The sequence below is a fragment of the Bufo gargarizans genome, chromosome 3 (genome assembly GCF_014858855.1).
Source record: "Bufo gargarizans isolate SCDJY-AF-19 chromosome 3, ASM1485885v1, whole genome shotgun sequence".
In the NCBI taxonomy this organism is placed as follows: Eukaryota; Metazoa; Chordata; class Amphibia; order Anura; family Bufonidae; genus Bufo; species Bufo gargarizans.
Window position 1 is genome coordinate 230,670,749 of NC_058082.1, and position 13,136 is coordinate 230,683,884.

A 13,136-nucleotide genomic window follows, 5' to 3' on the forward strand; every position below is an offset into this window, starting at 1 on the left:
CACAATTAATAAGGGAACATTAAAACATACCTCCACTTGTTACAATTGAAAGCAGGTTGCCATCATCATAAATGTTCACTGAATAATTGAGCATCTCTGTTACACCAAATGATGCATACTCTTGGGCTTCTCGGTAACTTCCTAAAACTGTGCAGCAGTCAAGATCGCCACACTCACTGGTGTCCATACATGCTCTGTAAGAGGGCAAACACATGATAATTCAAGAGACCATCAAAAGCGACTTTTGTGTCACCTCAGACATTAGAGGGATATCACTAGCATATGCCACCAATGTCAGAGGTAGGACCCGCACTTATCTCCAGGACCCTTAAAGTTAACAGAGAGCAGCCGCACAGCCACCCTCCATTCATTTCTATAGGACTTCCGAAAGTAGCAGAGTGTGCTTGCTCCCATATAAATGAATGAAGAGCACGTCACGCATGCATGGTGTGCGTTCCTTTCCTTCAGGGGGCCCCGGTTTCTAAATAGTAGAGGGCGCGGAGGTGTGGAGAGAAGAAGTGGCCACTGATTTTCCTGGCTTTCTCCACAGTCGAGTATAGGAGTCACAGAAAAAGCCAAAATCACAAATCCAAAATAAGTTAATATAGGAAGCGGAGCACATACACAGCCACCCATCCATTCAGCTCTATAACTGGTTGGGAGGTCAACTCTCCAGGGAGGACAGAGGTCAGAGGAGCCTCATTCTGGAGACAGACATGGTCCTATAGGTTGGAACTGCACCTGTCAGACATCTATGGCATGTTTTGTGGATGTGCCATATATATCCAATATGGGAATACCCCTTTCACACAAGAGCATACCTTATAAACCAAGCTTCATGCTTTAGTGTTAGAATTATTTCCTCGTTAGGTCATGAACCACTATTGTTACATCTAAGGTAATATTTTACATGTGTACCTTCTTTTTGTCACTAATAATTGTACAGGTATAAACTGCTAAAATTTCTACTTTACGGTTAGAATGAGAACTTGTTAAGTTTTCAAAGGATATGTGATAAGCACCTGAACATGGGGTTCTGGTCAATAGGACTCCCACCAATCACAACAACAGGGATCCCCTGTTCGAATGGCGAACAGGTAAAGAAAATAACTCCATTCAAAGTCTATGAAACTGTTGAAAATAGACAAGTACAGCGCTGGACTATCTCAGGGAGTTCGAATGGCATGGCAGTGCACATGCTCAGCTCCTCCCCTCATGACTGGTAGGTGGTCACAGAGGCTGCACCCCCACCACTGATCAGACACTTATCACGTAATCTGTGGCTATGCAATAACTTGTCATTCTTGGATAGCTCCTAGAACACATCACTGCGTCTTCTTAAAATCCTGTGTGCAAATTTGATACACTTAAGACATGCCATACCTCCACGTCTCCCCATCATGCCACACCAAGCAGTCAAATACAGGGCCGGGATCTCCAAATTTTTTTTCAATTATGTTCAGTATTTCAACTTGATTTTGAATATCTTCTTTAATCAATTTTCCCACCTACCCAAAAAAAGGAAATTTCATTACAAGATTAAAAAGGTAAAAAAAAAATTAAAAAAAAAAAATTTTTTTGAAGAGGAAGGAAAATAAATACCAAGGTTTGAGTATTGGAACTTGAGTCAATCTCATCCTGCTTCCGGCAAGTTTCTGCTAGTACAGCTCTGTGAACTGGATCCCACAACTTCTCCTTCCGCTCTTTCTACATTTGTAGAAAGAATATTGTTACTGTGAGTAAGGAGACATCTTCCTGACCACTCTATACTAGATAATGAACATCTGAGAAGTCATGCTGGAAACTGCCATCAAGTGATGATATCAATGCATGACAAGGTTCATATGATAACCACAGCCCAACCCATGACCTGTGCCAAGCACTGCCCGTCATCCCCAGCGATTACCTGGAGTCGCTCTTTGAGTGCCTTTGGATAAAAATCAAAACCATTCTTCACACCTATGTGATATCTGCCGGATGGGTTTTGCCAGCCTATGGGAATCTATGGTTAAGAAATAACACAGAATTAGTTTCTCATTTGGCCTCTTCTCTAGACACAGGATTTTTACTGAGGATTCTTGGCAACACTGAAGTGAACAAGAAAATTCAGACAAGGTATACAAGAATAAAACCACAACTGGAGACAATAAAACCATGGAGATGCATACCTAGAATCATATTAGTTTCAATAATAATGAGTCTTTTGTTGTCCAAACCCGGTGAGAACAGTGGGTTCAGCCAACACACTAAGGTTTGTAGGAAGTTCCTGACTCTCTCCCGACATAAGATGATGGGGGACAAAGATCAGGCGAAATGAATATTTTTGACCAATCCTTTTGCTCTCTCAAGAAATAAGCAGACACCAAAATGTCTAGCAGTAGCTTTCTACGCTTCCCCGTAGACTACACAGATGCATTTAGCTGGCTAAACGTGTATGGGAAAGCGAGTAACACGCTAGAGATAGTTGTCAGAACAACTGTTCGTCCGACAGCTATTGAATGTGTATGGGCACATACTGTGTCAACTTCAAACGGATCCGTCCCCATTGACTTACATTGTAAGTCTGGACGGATCCGTTTGCCTCCGCACAGCCAGGCGGACATCCCTGCGGAGCGGAGGACAAACGGTGCCAGGCTGATTCATTATGAGCGGATCCGCATCCACTCAGAATGCATTAGGGCTGGACGGATGCGTTCGGGGCAGCTTGTGAGAGCCTTCAAACGGAACTCACAAGCGGAGCCCTGAACACTAGTGTGAAAGTAGCCTAAGAAATTAAGTGGCGCTATAAAGATACGAGTTACTGAATAATTCAGTAGCTAAACAACATTTTTGATTACATGCAATTACAAAAGAATTCAGATCCAGGTGCTGGTTTGAAAACTGTAATATTTGTTGTGAGACAACCCCTTTAAGGGGGTTTCAGACATTCAGACATGAATGACTTATCCTCAGGAGAGGATCGAATGTGAACCCATTCATTTCTATAGGGCTTCAAAAAATGTGGACAGCCCACGCATATTATCTGCGTGCTACCTGCATCTGTGTGGCTGTGTTGTAAATTATAGAACATGTCCTGTTGTCGTCCGTTTTGTGAACAATAGGCATTTCTACAATGGAGCACATGAAAAGTCCAGGATGCACAAAGACCACATCCGTATTTTGTGGATCCGCGAGTTGCAGAGCGTAAAAAGGATACGGTTGCATGCAGGAGACCTAATGGGTATTTTCTCACTCCCATCAATATAGATGGCAACATAAAAGGGTTGTCTGCTTTAGAAAACACCTATACATACACCCTAAGTGGGCATAGGGATAGGATAAGGGGGTACCCTGTGGTGGGCAGGCATTGGCTCTGTCGCATGCATTGTAAGATGGATATCAACCGCGCCTAATAGGCAGGAAAATGAGTGCTACATATTGCTCAATTCCTCAGGACAGATCTTGGCACACAGAGTCTGCTGATGAATGGTTTCCAAGCACATCCATGTAGCACAGCATCATATTACTGCAGTCTATGATCCAGAGAGGATTCCACAGCGTTGTACATACGGTCACGCTTACATCAGTCCGTGTCCCCACCGTGGCTCACAATCTGATTTCCCTATCCCAGATATGTACAAATTTCATAGGAATCCGGTGAACCTACCCGTATGTTTTCGGAGGGTGGGGAGAACCAGGGCCCTCAGAGGACGTGCACAGGATGGACATACAAACTCCCTGCAGGTATGCCTGGCCTGATGTATACCCAGCATCCCAGGGCTGAAAGGCAATAATGCTAACCACTGAGCCACCATCTGTAACGCTCATGTCGGCTCCGCATAGGAAGAGAGAGCATAAGACAGATGTTATCTTTTGCTTTATTTAGCCTTTTTTTATGTAACAAAACAGCAGACCCGGGAGCCACGTTTTGAGTCCCAAGTGCCCGATTTTACCAACTCATACAAGAAATGTTCAATCTTTCTCTTTCAGTCCGGGCAGCATATATGGTTACATGAGGATACAGGGGAAATAATACTAAAACGATATACCCTTATATCTGCAAGCTCAGCGTCTCCTGGTTTTCTGAGCATACGGACATGTCATATATGTCTGGTCTGACGCCAGAGGAGGAAATGACCCTGCAAGTGCACGGGACACAGTGTGCAGCCCCATCTGTGGTGGGCATCTAGGCAGTAGGCCATGAACGTAGAAAATACTTTCACACCGATCTGCAAAATACAGATGTAGCCCGTGTGCAGTTGGCACTTTATTTGCAGACCCATTTTTTTCAATGGGTCTGTGGGCCGTATTTTGCTGAAATATTCTATCTTTTTGCAAAACGGACATGGATGATCCGTGTGCCTTCTGCAGTCGCATGTTTGTTCCGCCAAAAGATAGAACATGTCCCATACTTGCCAGAAAAATAAGGACCGCAGACTCATTGAAGTCAAGGGGTCCGCAAAAAAAAATTCAGAAGACAAAACAGATACGGTCGCATGCATGAGGCCTAACTTAGAGGGGCCCATTTATGCCACGTCTAAGACTGACTTCTGTACAGGTAAACACCACCTTCAGCTGTAAATCTGCTTGTAGATGCAGCACAAGTATATAATATTACAGTATTATAGTATATAATACACATGTGAAAATAAAGATACCTACCTTTAAGGTTCTGCCAGACAGGCCCAATATTACACCTTCTTTTGGTTCCACTACAGTACTGGTGTTCACATCTCCGCTTCCAGTGGTATCTATAATGTCTATTATTTTCGGCTTTCCATCTGATGTTTGCTGAGATAAAAAAAACAAAAAACATAAAACTGATTATTTTCATTCTAAAATCCACAACAAAAAAACATGCAGAACTTCCTCATCGATTTCAATGGGGAATCCACATGTTAAACAATACAGTGTTTTTTCCTGCTGGTGGTGCACCGAGGAAATACGTTCTATTTCTCTAGGGTTTGCATGATGTCATAGGGTGGCAATTTAGTGAAAGAGGACAGCCACAGGGTGAGCATTCAAGGGCCACAAGGGTCACCATTTGCCCACCACTGCCCTCATACCTTCTAAATGTCCATATTTTAAAGTTTCCGTTATGGTTTCCCTATAGGCTTAGCTAAGAAGAGTAACCCGTGTGCCATCTGATCACACAGACCACCAGGGCTTCCTCGTTCATTGGGGATATACACTACTCACAAAAAAGTTAGGGATATTTGGCTTTCAGGTGAAATTTAGGTCATTGAGGTTCTCGGGTACAGAGTTACGAGCCTCTACATGGTGAGTTAGCTGATGCCATAGGTTTTCAATGGTTTTCAGGTCTGGAGAAAGTGCAGGCCACTCCATTTGAGGTACCCCAGTCTCCAGCAGGCATTCCCTAATGATACGACCTCGATGAGCTGGTGCATTGTCGTCCATGAAGATGAAATTAGGCCTGGCAAAGGCACAATGATTGGATTAATGATGTTATTCAAGCAAAATGGGCTAGTCACAAAGTATAATGTAGTTCTGTATTGACTAGACCAGTGTTTCCCAACCAGTGTGCCTCCAGCTGTTGCAAAACTACAACTCCCAGCATGCCCGCACAGCCAAAGGCTGTCCAGGCATGCTGCGAGCTGTAGTTTTGCAACAGCTGGAGGCACAGTGGTTGGGAAACACTGGACTAGACACACGTGCCCACACTGTAACACCACCACCACGGTGCAGAGCGCTCTCCTTGATGTCTGCAATGTCGTTGGCGGCCATCATTTCTGCTCAGCGTAAATCAACGTTCATCAGTGAACAGCACTAAGGCCCACTGGTCCCTTGTCCAGTGTAGATGCTCTCTGGCCCATGCAAGATGATGACACCTGTGGTCAGGTACCCTTGCAGGTCTTCTAGCACGCAGACCACGCTGATGTAAACAGTTTTCAATGGTCTGACGTGACACTAGGGTACCTATCAACTCCTTTAAATGTGCCTGGAGTTGTGTGGGATTCATCATCCGGTTCTACAGGGCATTGTTCACAATGAAGCGGTCATCAGTGTGGGATGTGGCCAAAGGACATCCACTTCTATGCCTGTGACTCTTCCAGTCTCTCTGCGGCCACTTCTGTCCGAGAACATCCTTCTAGAAACCTCAATGGCAAAGTACTGTTGATTAGAGATGAGCGAACCTCTGTTTTAAGTTCGGCGTCTAAAGTTCGGGTTTGGATTAGCGGAGAATCCCGATCTGGAACCGGATATGGATTCCGACTTCCGTTGTGGTCCGTGGTAGCGGAATCAATAATCGGCCGATTATTGATTCCGCTACCACGGACCACAACGGAAGTCGGAATCCATATCCGGTTCCAGATCGGGATTCTCCGCTAATCCAAACCCGAACTTTAGACGCCGAACTTAAAACAGAAGTTCGCTCATCTCTACTGTTGATCAATTGTTAGGTGTCGTCTTGGTCTCATGATGTCAAAATGTGAACAGCATGATGAGGAGGACTGTTTGAATACCAATTCTAATGGAAGTAGGAAATTTATCGGGCGACTTATGGATCAAACACCATGTTGTGAATTTTGCCGTTAAGCTCCTTGTTAGAGAACAGCAAGTTGTGCAAAAAGTACTGAAACATTGAACAGTTGGACTTATGCATTCAAAAGTTTAGAGACGGTCACATTAAGTCCACCTTTAAAGAATAAAATGCATTTTAGGGTCATCCTGAAATTTCACCCACAAGCCAAAATATCCTTTTTTGTGAGTAGGGTGTACTGCTCTGAAACGTGCCTCCCTGTGCCATCCACAGACCACCAGGGCTTTCACATAAATTAGGATATATACTGCTCTGAAACATGCCTCCCTGTGCCATCCACAGACCACCAGGGCTTTCACATAAATTAGGATATATACTGCTCTGAAACGTGCCTCCCTGTGCCATCCACAGACCACCAGGGCTTTCACATTTATTGGGACATATACTGCTCTGAAACGTGCCTCCCTGTGCCATCCACAGACCACCAGGGCTTTCACATTTATTGGGACATATACTGCTCTGAAACGTGCCTCCCTGTGCCATCCACAGACCACCAGGGCTTTCATATTAATTGGGGCATATATTGCACTGAAAGAAAAGCTTTGTGCTATTTAGTGAAAGCGGAGACCAGGGTGAGATGCAGAGGCTGCCACCTGCACCAGACACTAAAGACACCCTGGCACTGCCCAGTCCCTCCATCGTGTGCATCCCGGGTGCCAACCTCATCTGACACAACAGATGCGTCTTAGCAACAGGAAGTGTAGCAGACATGGCTGCCCTCATGTACCTGCATCCCAGGGGCCCCCGGGTCCACCCCGGTGTCTAGCACTGCGATCAGCACGCCGCGGCCATCATACTGCGGATACCGGGAGAGGAAAGAAGCGGCTCCGGTCTCTCTCTTGGGGAGCAGGCCATGGAATGGGAAGGGTTCTTCGGAGCCGGCAGCCATGATCATGACAAGGAAGAGCTGGAGGAGCAGCCAGCAGGTGGGGTAATGAATAGACCTACAAGGCAAGGCGGAAGTGCCGCGAGGCCACGCCTCCCCAACGCTGATTGGTCTGTGGAGCTTTCGGTTTCCTCCGGGATGCCGGGAGCGCCCCCTGCAGGTCATCGCGTGTGTTGTCAATGACAGATGTACTTATAATCTGTATGTCTGCAGGTCTACAGAGCCCAGTGCATACTGACTGCTATCTGCATCTCTCACGGAGGGAAACCGGAATACTAATGGTCCCATGATCCTTCGGACTCCCATAGATAAGCAGCACTGGATGTGCACGTGTCTGGCAGCTGCTTATCTTGCCCACATTGGTGGTAACTAGCAGTGGCGTCTCTAGCTTTTAAAATTTGGGGGGGCACACTGGGGGCCAGGACAAAAGTAGGGGGGGCAGCTATCACAACGATACATTTACACAAGTACGCTTCGAAATGCTGCGATACTTTACCCAATACCTAAAACCGCAACAGGGAAGAAAAGTCCAGCTGTCTGTGGATGACACTTTTATAGAGAGGGGGATCTGTGGATGACACTGCTATGGGGGGGATCTGTGGATGCCACATACAGTGTATAGCATCTTATGCTATATGTGTCATCCACAGATCCACCCCATGACAGTGTCATCCCCATTTCCCCCTCCATAACAGTGTCATCCACAGATCCCCCTCCCCGCCTCTCACAGGAGTGTACATTTGACATTTCTAAACCGTAATCCATATCCTGCAGTAACTTTAAATCAGGATTCAGCAGCCGCTCATCTCTACTAGTACCTAAACCTTACACCACTCGGCTAGCTTCGGTAACAGGGCCAGGCTACAGCCTTCAGGTACTGCCTGTTAGTTGTTATCGAGCAAGCGCTGATTTCTGCAGGTCAGAGGATACGGATTACAGTTTAGAAGAAATGTACACTCCTGTGAGCGGTCCAGACCAGTGGCGGATCCAGAGCCTGGTCTCGGGAGGGGCACTTCCAGATTATTTTCTGTCCGCCGCCACAGAACAAGGGTGCTTATAGAACAGACTCCACAGTGTAGCGGTATACTGTATATCGTGGGGCACAGTGTAGAGGTATACTGTATATCGTGGGGCACAGTGTAGATGTATACTGTATATCGTGGGGCACAGTGTAGAGGTATACTGTATATTGTGGGGCACAGTGTAGAGGTATACTGTATATTGTGGGGCACAGTGTAGAGGTATACGGTATACTGTGTGGCACAGTGTAGAGGTATACTGTGTGGCACAGTGTAGAGGTATACTGTGTGGCACAGTGTAGAGGTATACTGTGTGGCACAGTGTAGAGGTATACTGTGTGGCACAGTGTAGAGGTATACTGTGTGGCACAGTGTAGAGGTATACTGTGTGGCACAGTGTAGAGGTATACTGTGTGGCACAGTGTAGAGGTATACTGTGTGGCACAGTGTAGAGGTATACTGTGTGGCACAGTGTAGAGGTATACTGTGTGGCACAGTGTAGAGGTATACTGTGTGGCACAGTGTAGAGGTATACTGTGTGGCACAGTGTAGAGGTATACTGTGTGGCACAGTGCAGAGGTATACTGTATATCGTGTGGCACGGTGCAGAGGTATACTGTATATCGTGTGGCACGGTGTAGAGGTATACTGTATATTGTGTGGCACGGTGTAGAGGTATACTGTATATTGTGTGGCACGGTGTAGCGGTATACTGTATATTGTGTGGCACGGTGTAGCGGTATACTGTATATTGTGTGGCACAGTGTAGAGGTATACTGTATATTGTGTGGCACAGTGTAGCGGTATACTGTACATTGTGTGGCACAGTGTAGAGGTATACTGTACATTGTGTGGCACAGTGTAGAGGTATACTGTATATCAAGTGGCACAGTGTACGCTATATGTCTATAACATAAACATATTTCACATGAACACTTACAGTTACTTGGCTTGGCCCTTGGGGATCTCGGTCGCCACTTCCACACTTTGGCCGGGGGCTCGGCGGAGCTGATGTTGTGTTTTATCCTAATGAGAAAGATTTCATAATAAGGATTTGGAGAAGGGGCAGAGGGATAGCAGAGCAGGGAGAGGCTGGTGCTGCTACTAGGGGGTCATACCATGGGGAGTAATAAAGCCCACCATAATGCCCCCCAGTAGAAATAATTCTCCTTATAATGTGACAATGCAAAAAATACCCCCTTATGCCCCCAGTTGAGCTAATGTCCCCCAAAATGTGCCAGTATAAAATACCCCTATATAGTGCCCCCAGTAAATGCCCCCATAGTGCTCCTCTCCCCCTTCCTCCTAGTGCCCCCCATAATGTACCAGTATAAAATGCCCCAGTAGATGCCCTCAGTGCCCCCATAATTTTGCAAGTATAAATTACCCCTTCTTAGTGCCCCCGTAGATGACTCCATAGTACTCCTCTCCCCCCTTCCCCATAGTACCCACCATAATGTGTCCCAGTATAAAATGCTACTGTACAGAGCCCCCCATATAAAACACCCCTTCTTTGTGTTGCCTCAGTAGATGCCCCTATAGTGCCCACCAATAATGTGCCAGTAATAAGCCCCCCATTACGTGCCAGTAATAAGCCCCCCATTACGTGCCAGTAATAAGCCCCCCATCATGTGCCAGTAATAAGCCCCCCCATCATGTGCCAGTAATAAGCCCCCCCATCATGTGCCAGTAATAAGCCCCCCATTACGTGCCAGTAATAAGCCCCCCATTACGTGCCAGTAATCATGTGCCATTATTAAAGGGACTCTGTCACCACTTTCTAACCCCCACTTTTAAAACTAAAGTTCTGTCCATGGAGCCCCTGTGATTTCAATAGTGTTGTTATATGCGAAATCCGCAGGCTCGTTTTAATAAAAAAACCTTTTATCTAACCTGTCAGTCATGAGGATAAGGTGCCCAGGGCGTTTCTCCTGGTCTGAACATGCCGCCGCCGCCGTTGGTGCCCAGCTCCTCCTATGCCTTGAATTAGCGCCGCCTGAATGTGAAGAAATACGCCTCTGGCTCTCCCTCAGTCCCCCCTCCTTCTTTTCTAAGATCCCGCGCGTGCAGCAGTGTTCGCGTTATCGGGAGGTTGAGCGAAGTGCGCATGCGCATGCGCACTTCGCTCAATGAGGCTGAATCGAAAAGTCCGCACGGGCGCATCAGGCACAGGCCTGTGCGCACGCGCGAAATTTTAGAAAAGGAGGGGGGACTGAGGGAGAGCCGGAGGCGTATTTCTTCACATTCAGGCGGCGCTGAAAGGATCAGAGGAGGAGCTGGGCACCAACGGCGGCGGCGGCATGTTCAGACCGGGAGAAACGCCCTGGGCACCTTATCCTCATGAGTGACAGGTTAGATAAAAGTTTTTTTTATCAAAACGAGCCTGCGGATTTCGCATATAACAACACCATTGAAATCACAGGGGCTCCATGGACAGAACTATAGTTTTAAAAGTGGGGGTTAGAAAGTGGTGACAGAGTCCCTTTAAGTCCCCCCCCCATCATGTGCCATTATTAAGTCCCCCCCCGTCATGTGCCATTATTAAGTCCCCCCCGTCATGTGCCATTATTAAGTCCCCCCCATCATGTGCCATTATTAAGTCCCCCCCATCATGTGCCATTATTAAGTCCCCCCCCGTCATGTGCCATTATTAAGTCCCCCCCGTCATGTGCCATTATTAAGTCCCCCCCCCGTCATGTGCCATTATTAAGTCCCCCCCCGTCATGTGCCATTATTAAGTCCCCCCCATCATGTGCCATTATTAAGTCCCCCCCCATCATGTGCCATTATTAAGGTCCCCCCCCCATCATGTCCCATTATTAAGGTCCCCCCCATCATGTGCCATTATTAAGTCCCCCCCATCATGTGCCATTATTAAGTCCCCCCCCCCGTCATGTGCCATTATTAAGTTTCCCCCCGTCATGTGCCATTATTAAGTCGTCCCCCCGTCATGTGCCATTATTAAGTCCCCCCCCCGTCATGTGCCATTATTAAGTCCCCCCCATCATGTGCCATTATTAAGTCCCCCCCCCCATCATGTGCCATTATTAAGGTCCCCCCCCATCATGTGCCATTATTAAGGTCCCCCCCCATCATGTGCCATTATTAAGGTCCCCCCCATCATGTGCCATTATTAAGGTCCCCCCCATCATGTGCAATTATTAAGGTCCCCCCCCATCATGTGCCATTATTAAGGTCCCCCCCCCATCATGTGCCATTATTAAGGTCCCCCCCCCATCATGTGCCATTATTAAGGTCCCCCCCCCATCATGTGCCATTATTAAGGTCCCCCCCATCATGTGCCATTATTAAGGTCCCCCCCATCATGTGCAATTATTAAGGTCCCCCCCCATCATGTGCCATTATTAAGGTCCCCCCCATCATGTGCCATTATTAAGGTCCCCCCCCCCATCATGTGCCATTATTAAGGTCCCCCCATCATGTGCAATTATTAAGGTCCCCCCCCCATCATGTGCCATTATTAAGGCCCCCCCCCATCATGTGCCATTATTAAGGTCCCCCCCCCCTTCAGTATTCAGTATTCAGTATCACTATTGTAAAAAAAAAAAAAAAAAAAAAAAAGAACACATACTTACCTCAGTGTCAGCGCTGAGCCCACGCTGTATGGCTCAGGCAGTGCGATGACGTCATCGCGCCACCTGCGCCGGCCTCTGATAGGCTGCCGGCCTAGTGCCGGCAGCCTATCAGAGCAAGGGGAAGGGACACGCCTCTCCCTCCCCTGCAGCGCCGCTGGCACAGGCAGTAGTAAGGAGATGAGTGCAATGTAAGCGCTCATCTCCCTGTGCCCGGCGGCGGCGGCGGCTCACTTTGGGGGGGCGGCGCATTTTAGTTGGGGGGGCACATGGGGGGGCCGAGCATGATGTAGGGGGGGCCGTGGCCCCCTCTGGCCCCCCCCTGGCGACGCCACTGGTAACTAGGCTTTCCTTCATCAATGCTAGCACTTTATCAAACTACCTTAGCCCCTGCCCCCAGCCCCTGTCTATGCCCCAGCCCATGCCCCTGCCCATGCCCCTGCCCCACTATAGAAGGAATATTCCCATTCAGCTAAGGCTGCGTTCACACCAGGCTTCTTCTTTCCATCTTTACTGCTCCATTTGGCAGTCCAGTACCAGACTACGTGCTGCACCATTTTATCCCATATTTGTGATGGTATCAGCAAGAAAGGTACGTCCCCTCCACCGACATGTCTGCTTCAGTAAGCATCTTGCCTTAGAACTGTGTGTTGTGCGTTTCCTCTGTGATTCCCTTGAGAAATGTATGAACACATTGACAACTGGGTGTTACCGCTACCCATATCGACAAGGCGCGTCCATATACAGCGGGGGATAAGCAACCTTCGACATTCCAGCTGCTGCAAAACTACAACTCTCAGCATACACACTGAACTGTTCCCGTAACGCATTTAGAAGTGAAAGGTGGATTCTGGGAGTTGTAGTTTCAGAACAGCTGGAGTCCGGATGTTGCTGATCCCTGATACACAGCCTGCCCCTGCCAGCATGGACTCAAAGTGTGTAGGACATGCCTCATTGACCAGAACAGTGCTAACACCCAGCTGTCGATTTATGTGCATATTTCCGGGGGAATAACAGAGGAACAGCACAGTAAACAAGTCAGGGAGAGACGCTAGGCAGCTTGATAACTACTGGTTGATATACAGTCGTGGCCAAAA

General features: G+C 47.4%; 1 protein-coding gene across 2 annotated transcripts in view; it reads right to left on the reverse strand.

The window, feature by feature from the left end:
- Positions 1–7,477, reverse strand: part of TPP2 (tripeptidyl peptidase 2) — a 77,639-nt gene extending 70,162 nt beyond the window's left edge. For both annotated transcript variants that reach the window (XM_044284652.1, XM_044284651.1), the window contains exons 1-6: positions 7,269–7,477; positions 4,642–4,770; positions 1,907–2,002; positions 1,603–1,707; positions 1,384–1,508; positions 31–194 (exon numbers count right to left, since the gene is read on the reverse strand). In XM_044284652.1, the coding sequence (XP_044140587.1) occupies positions 31–194; positions 1,384–1,508; positions 1,603–1,707; positions 1,907–2,002; positions 4,642–4,770; positions 7,269–7,436 (787 nt within the window). In that variant the 5' untranslated portion in view covers positions 7,437–7,477. The remainder of the gene's footprint in view (positions 1–30; positions 195–1,383; positions 1,509–1,602; positions 1,708–1,906; positions 2,003–4,641; positions 4,771–7,268) is intronic.
- Positions 7,478–13,136: the final 5,659 nt, after the last annotated feature.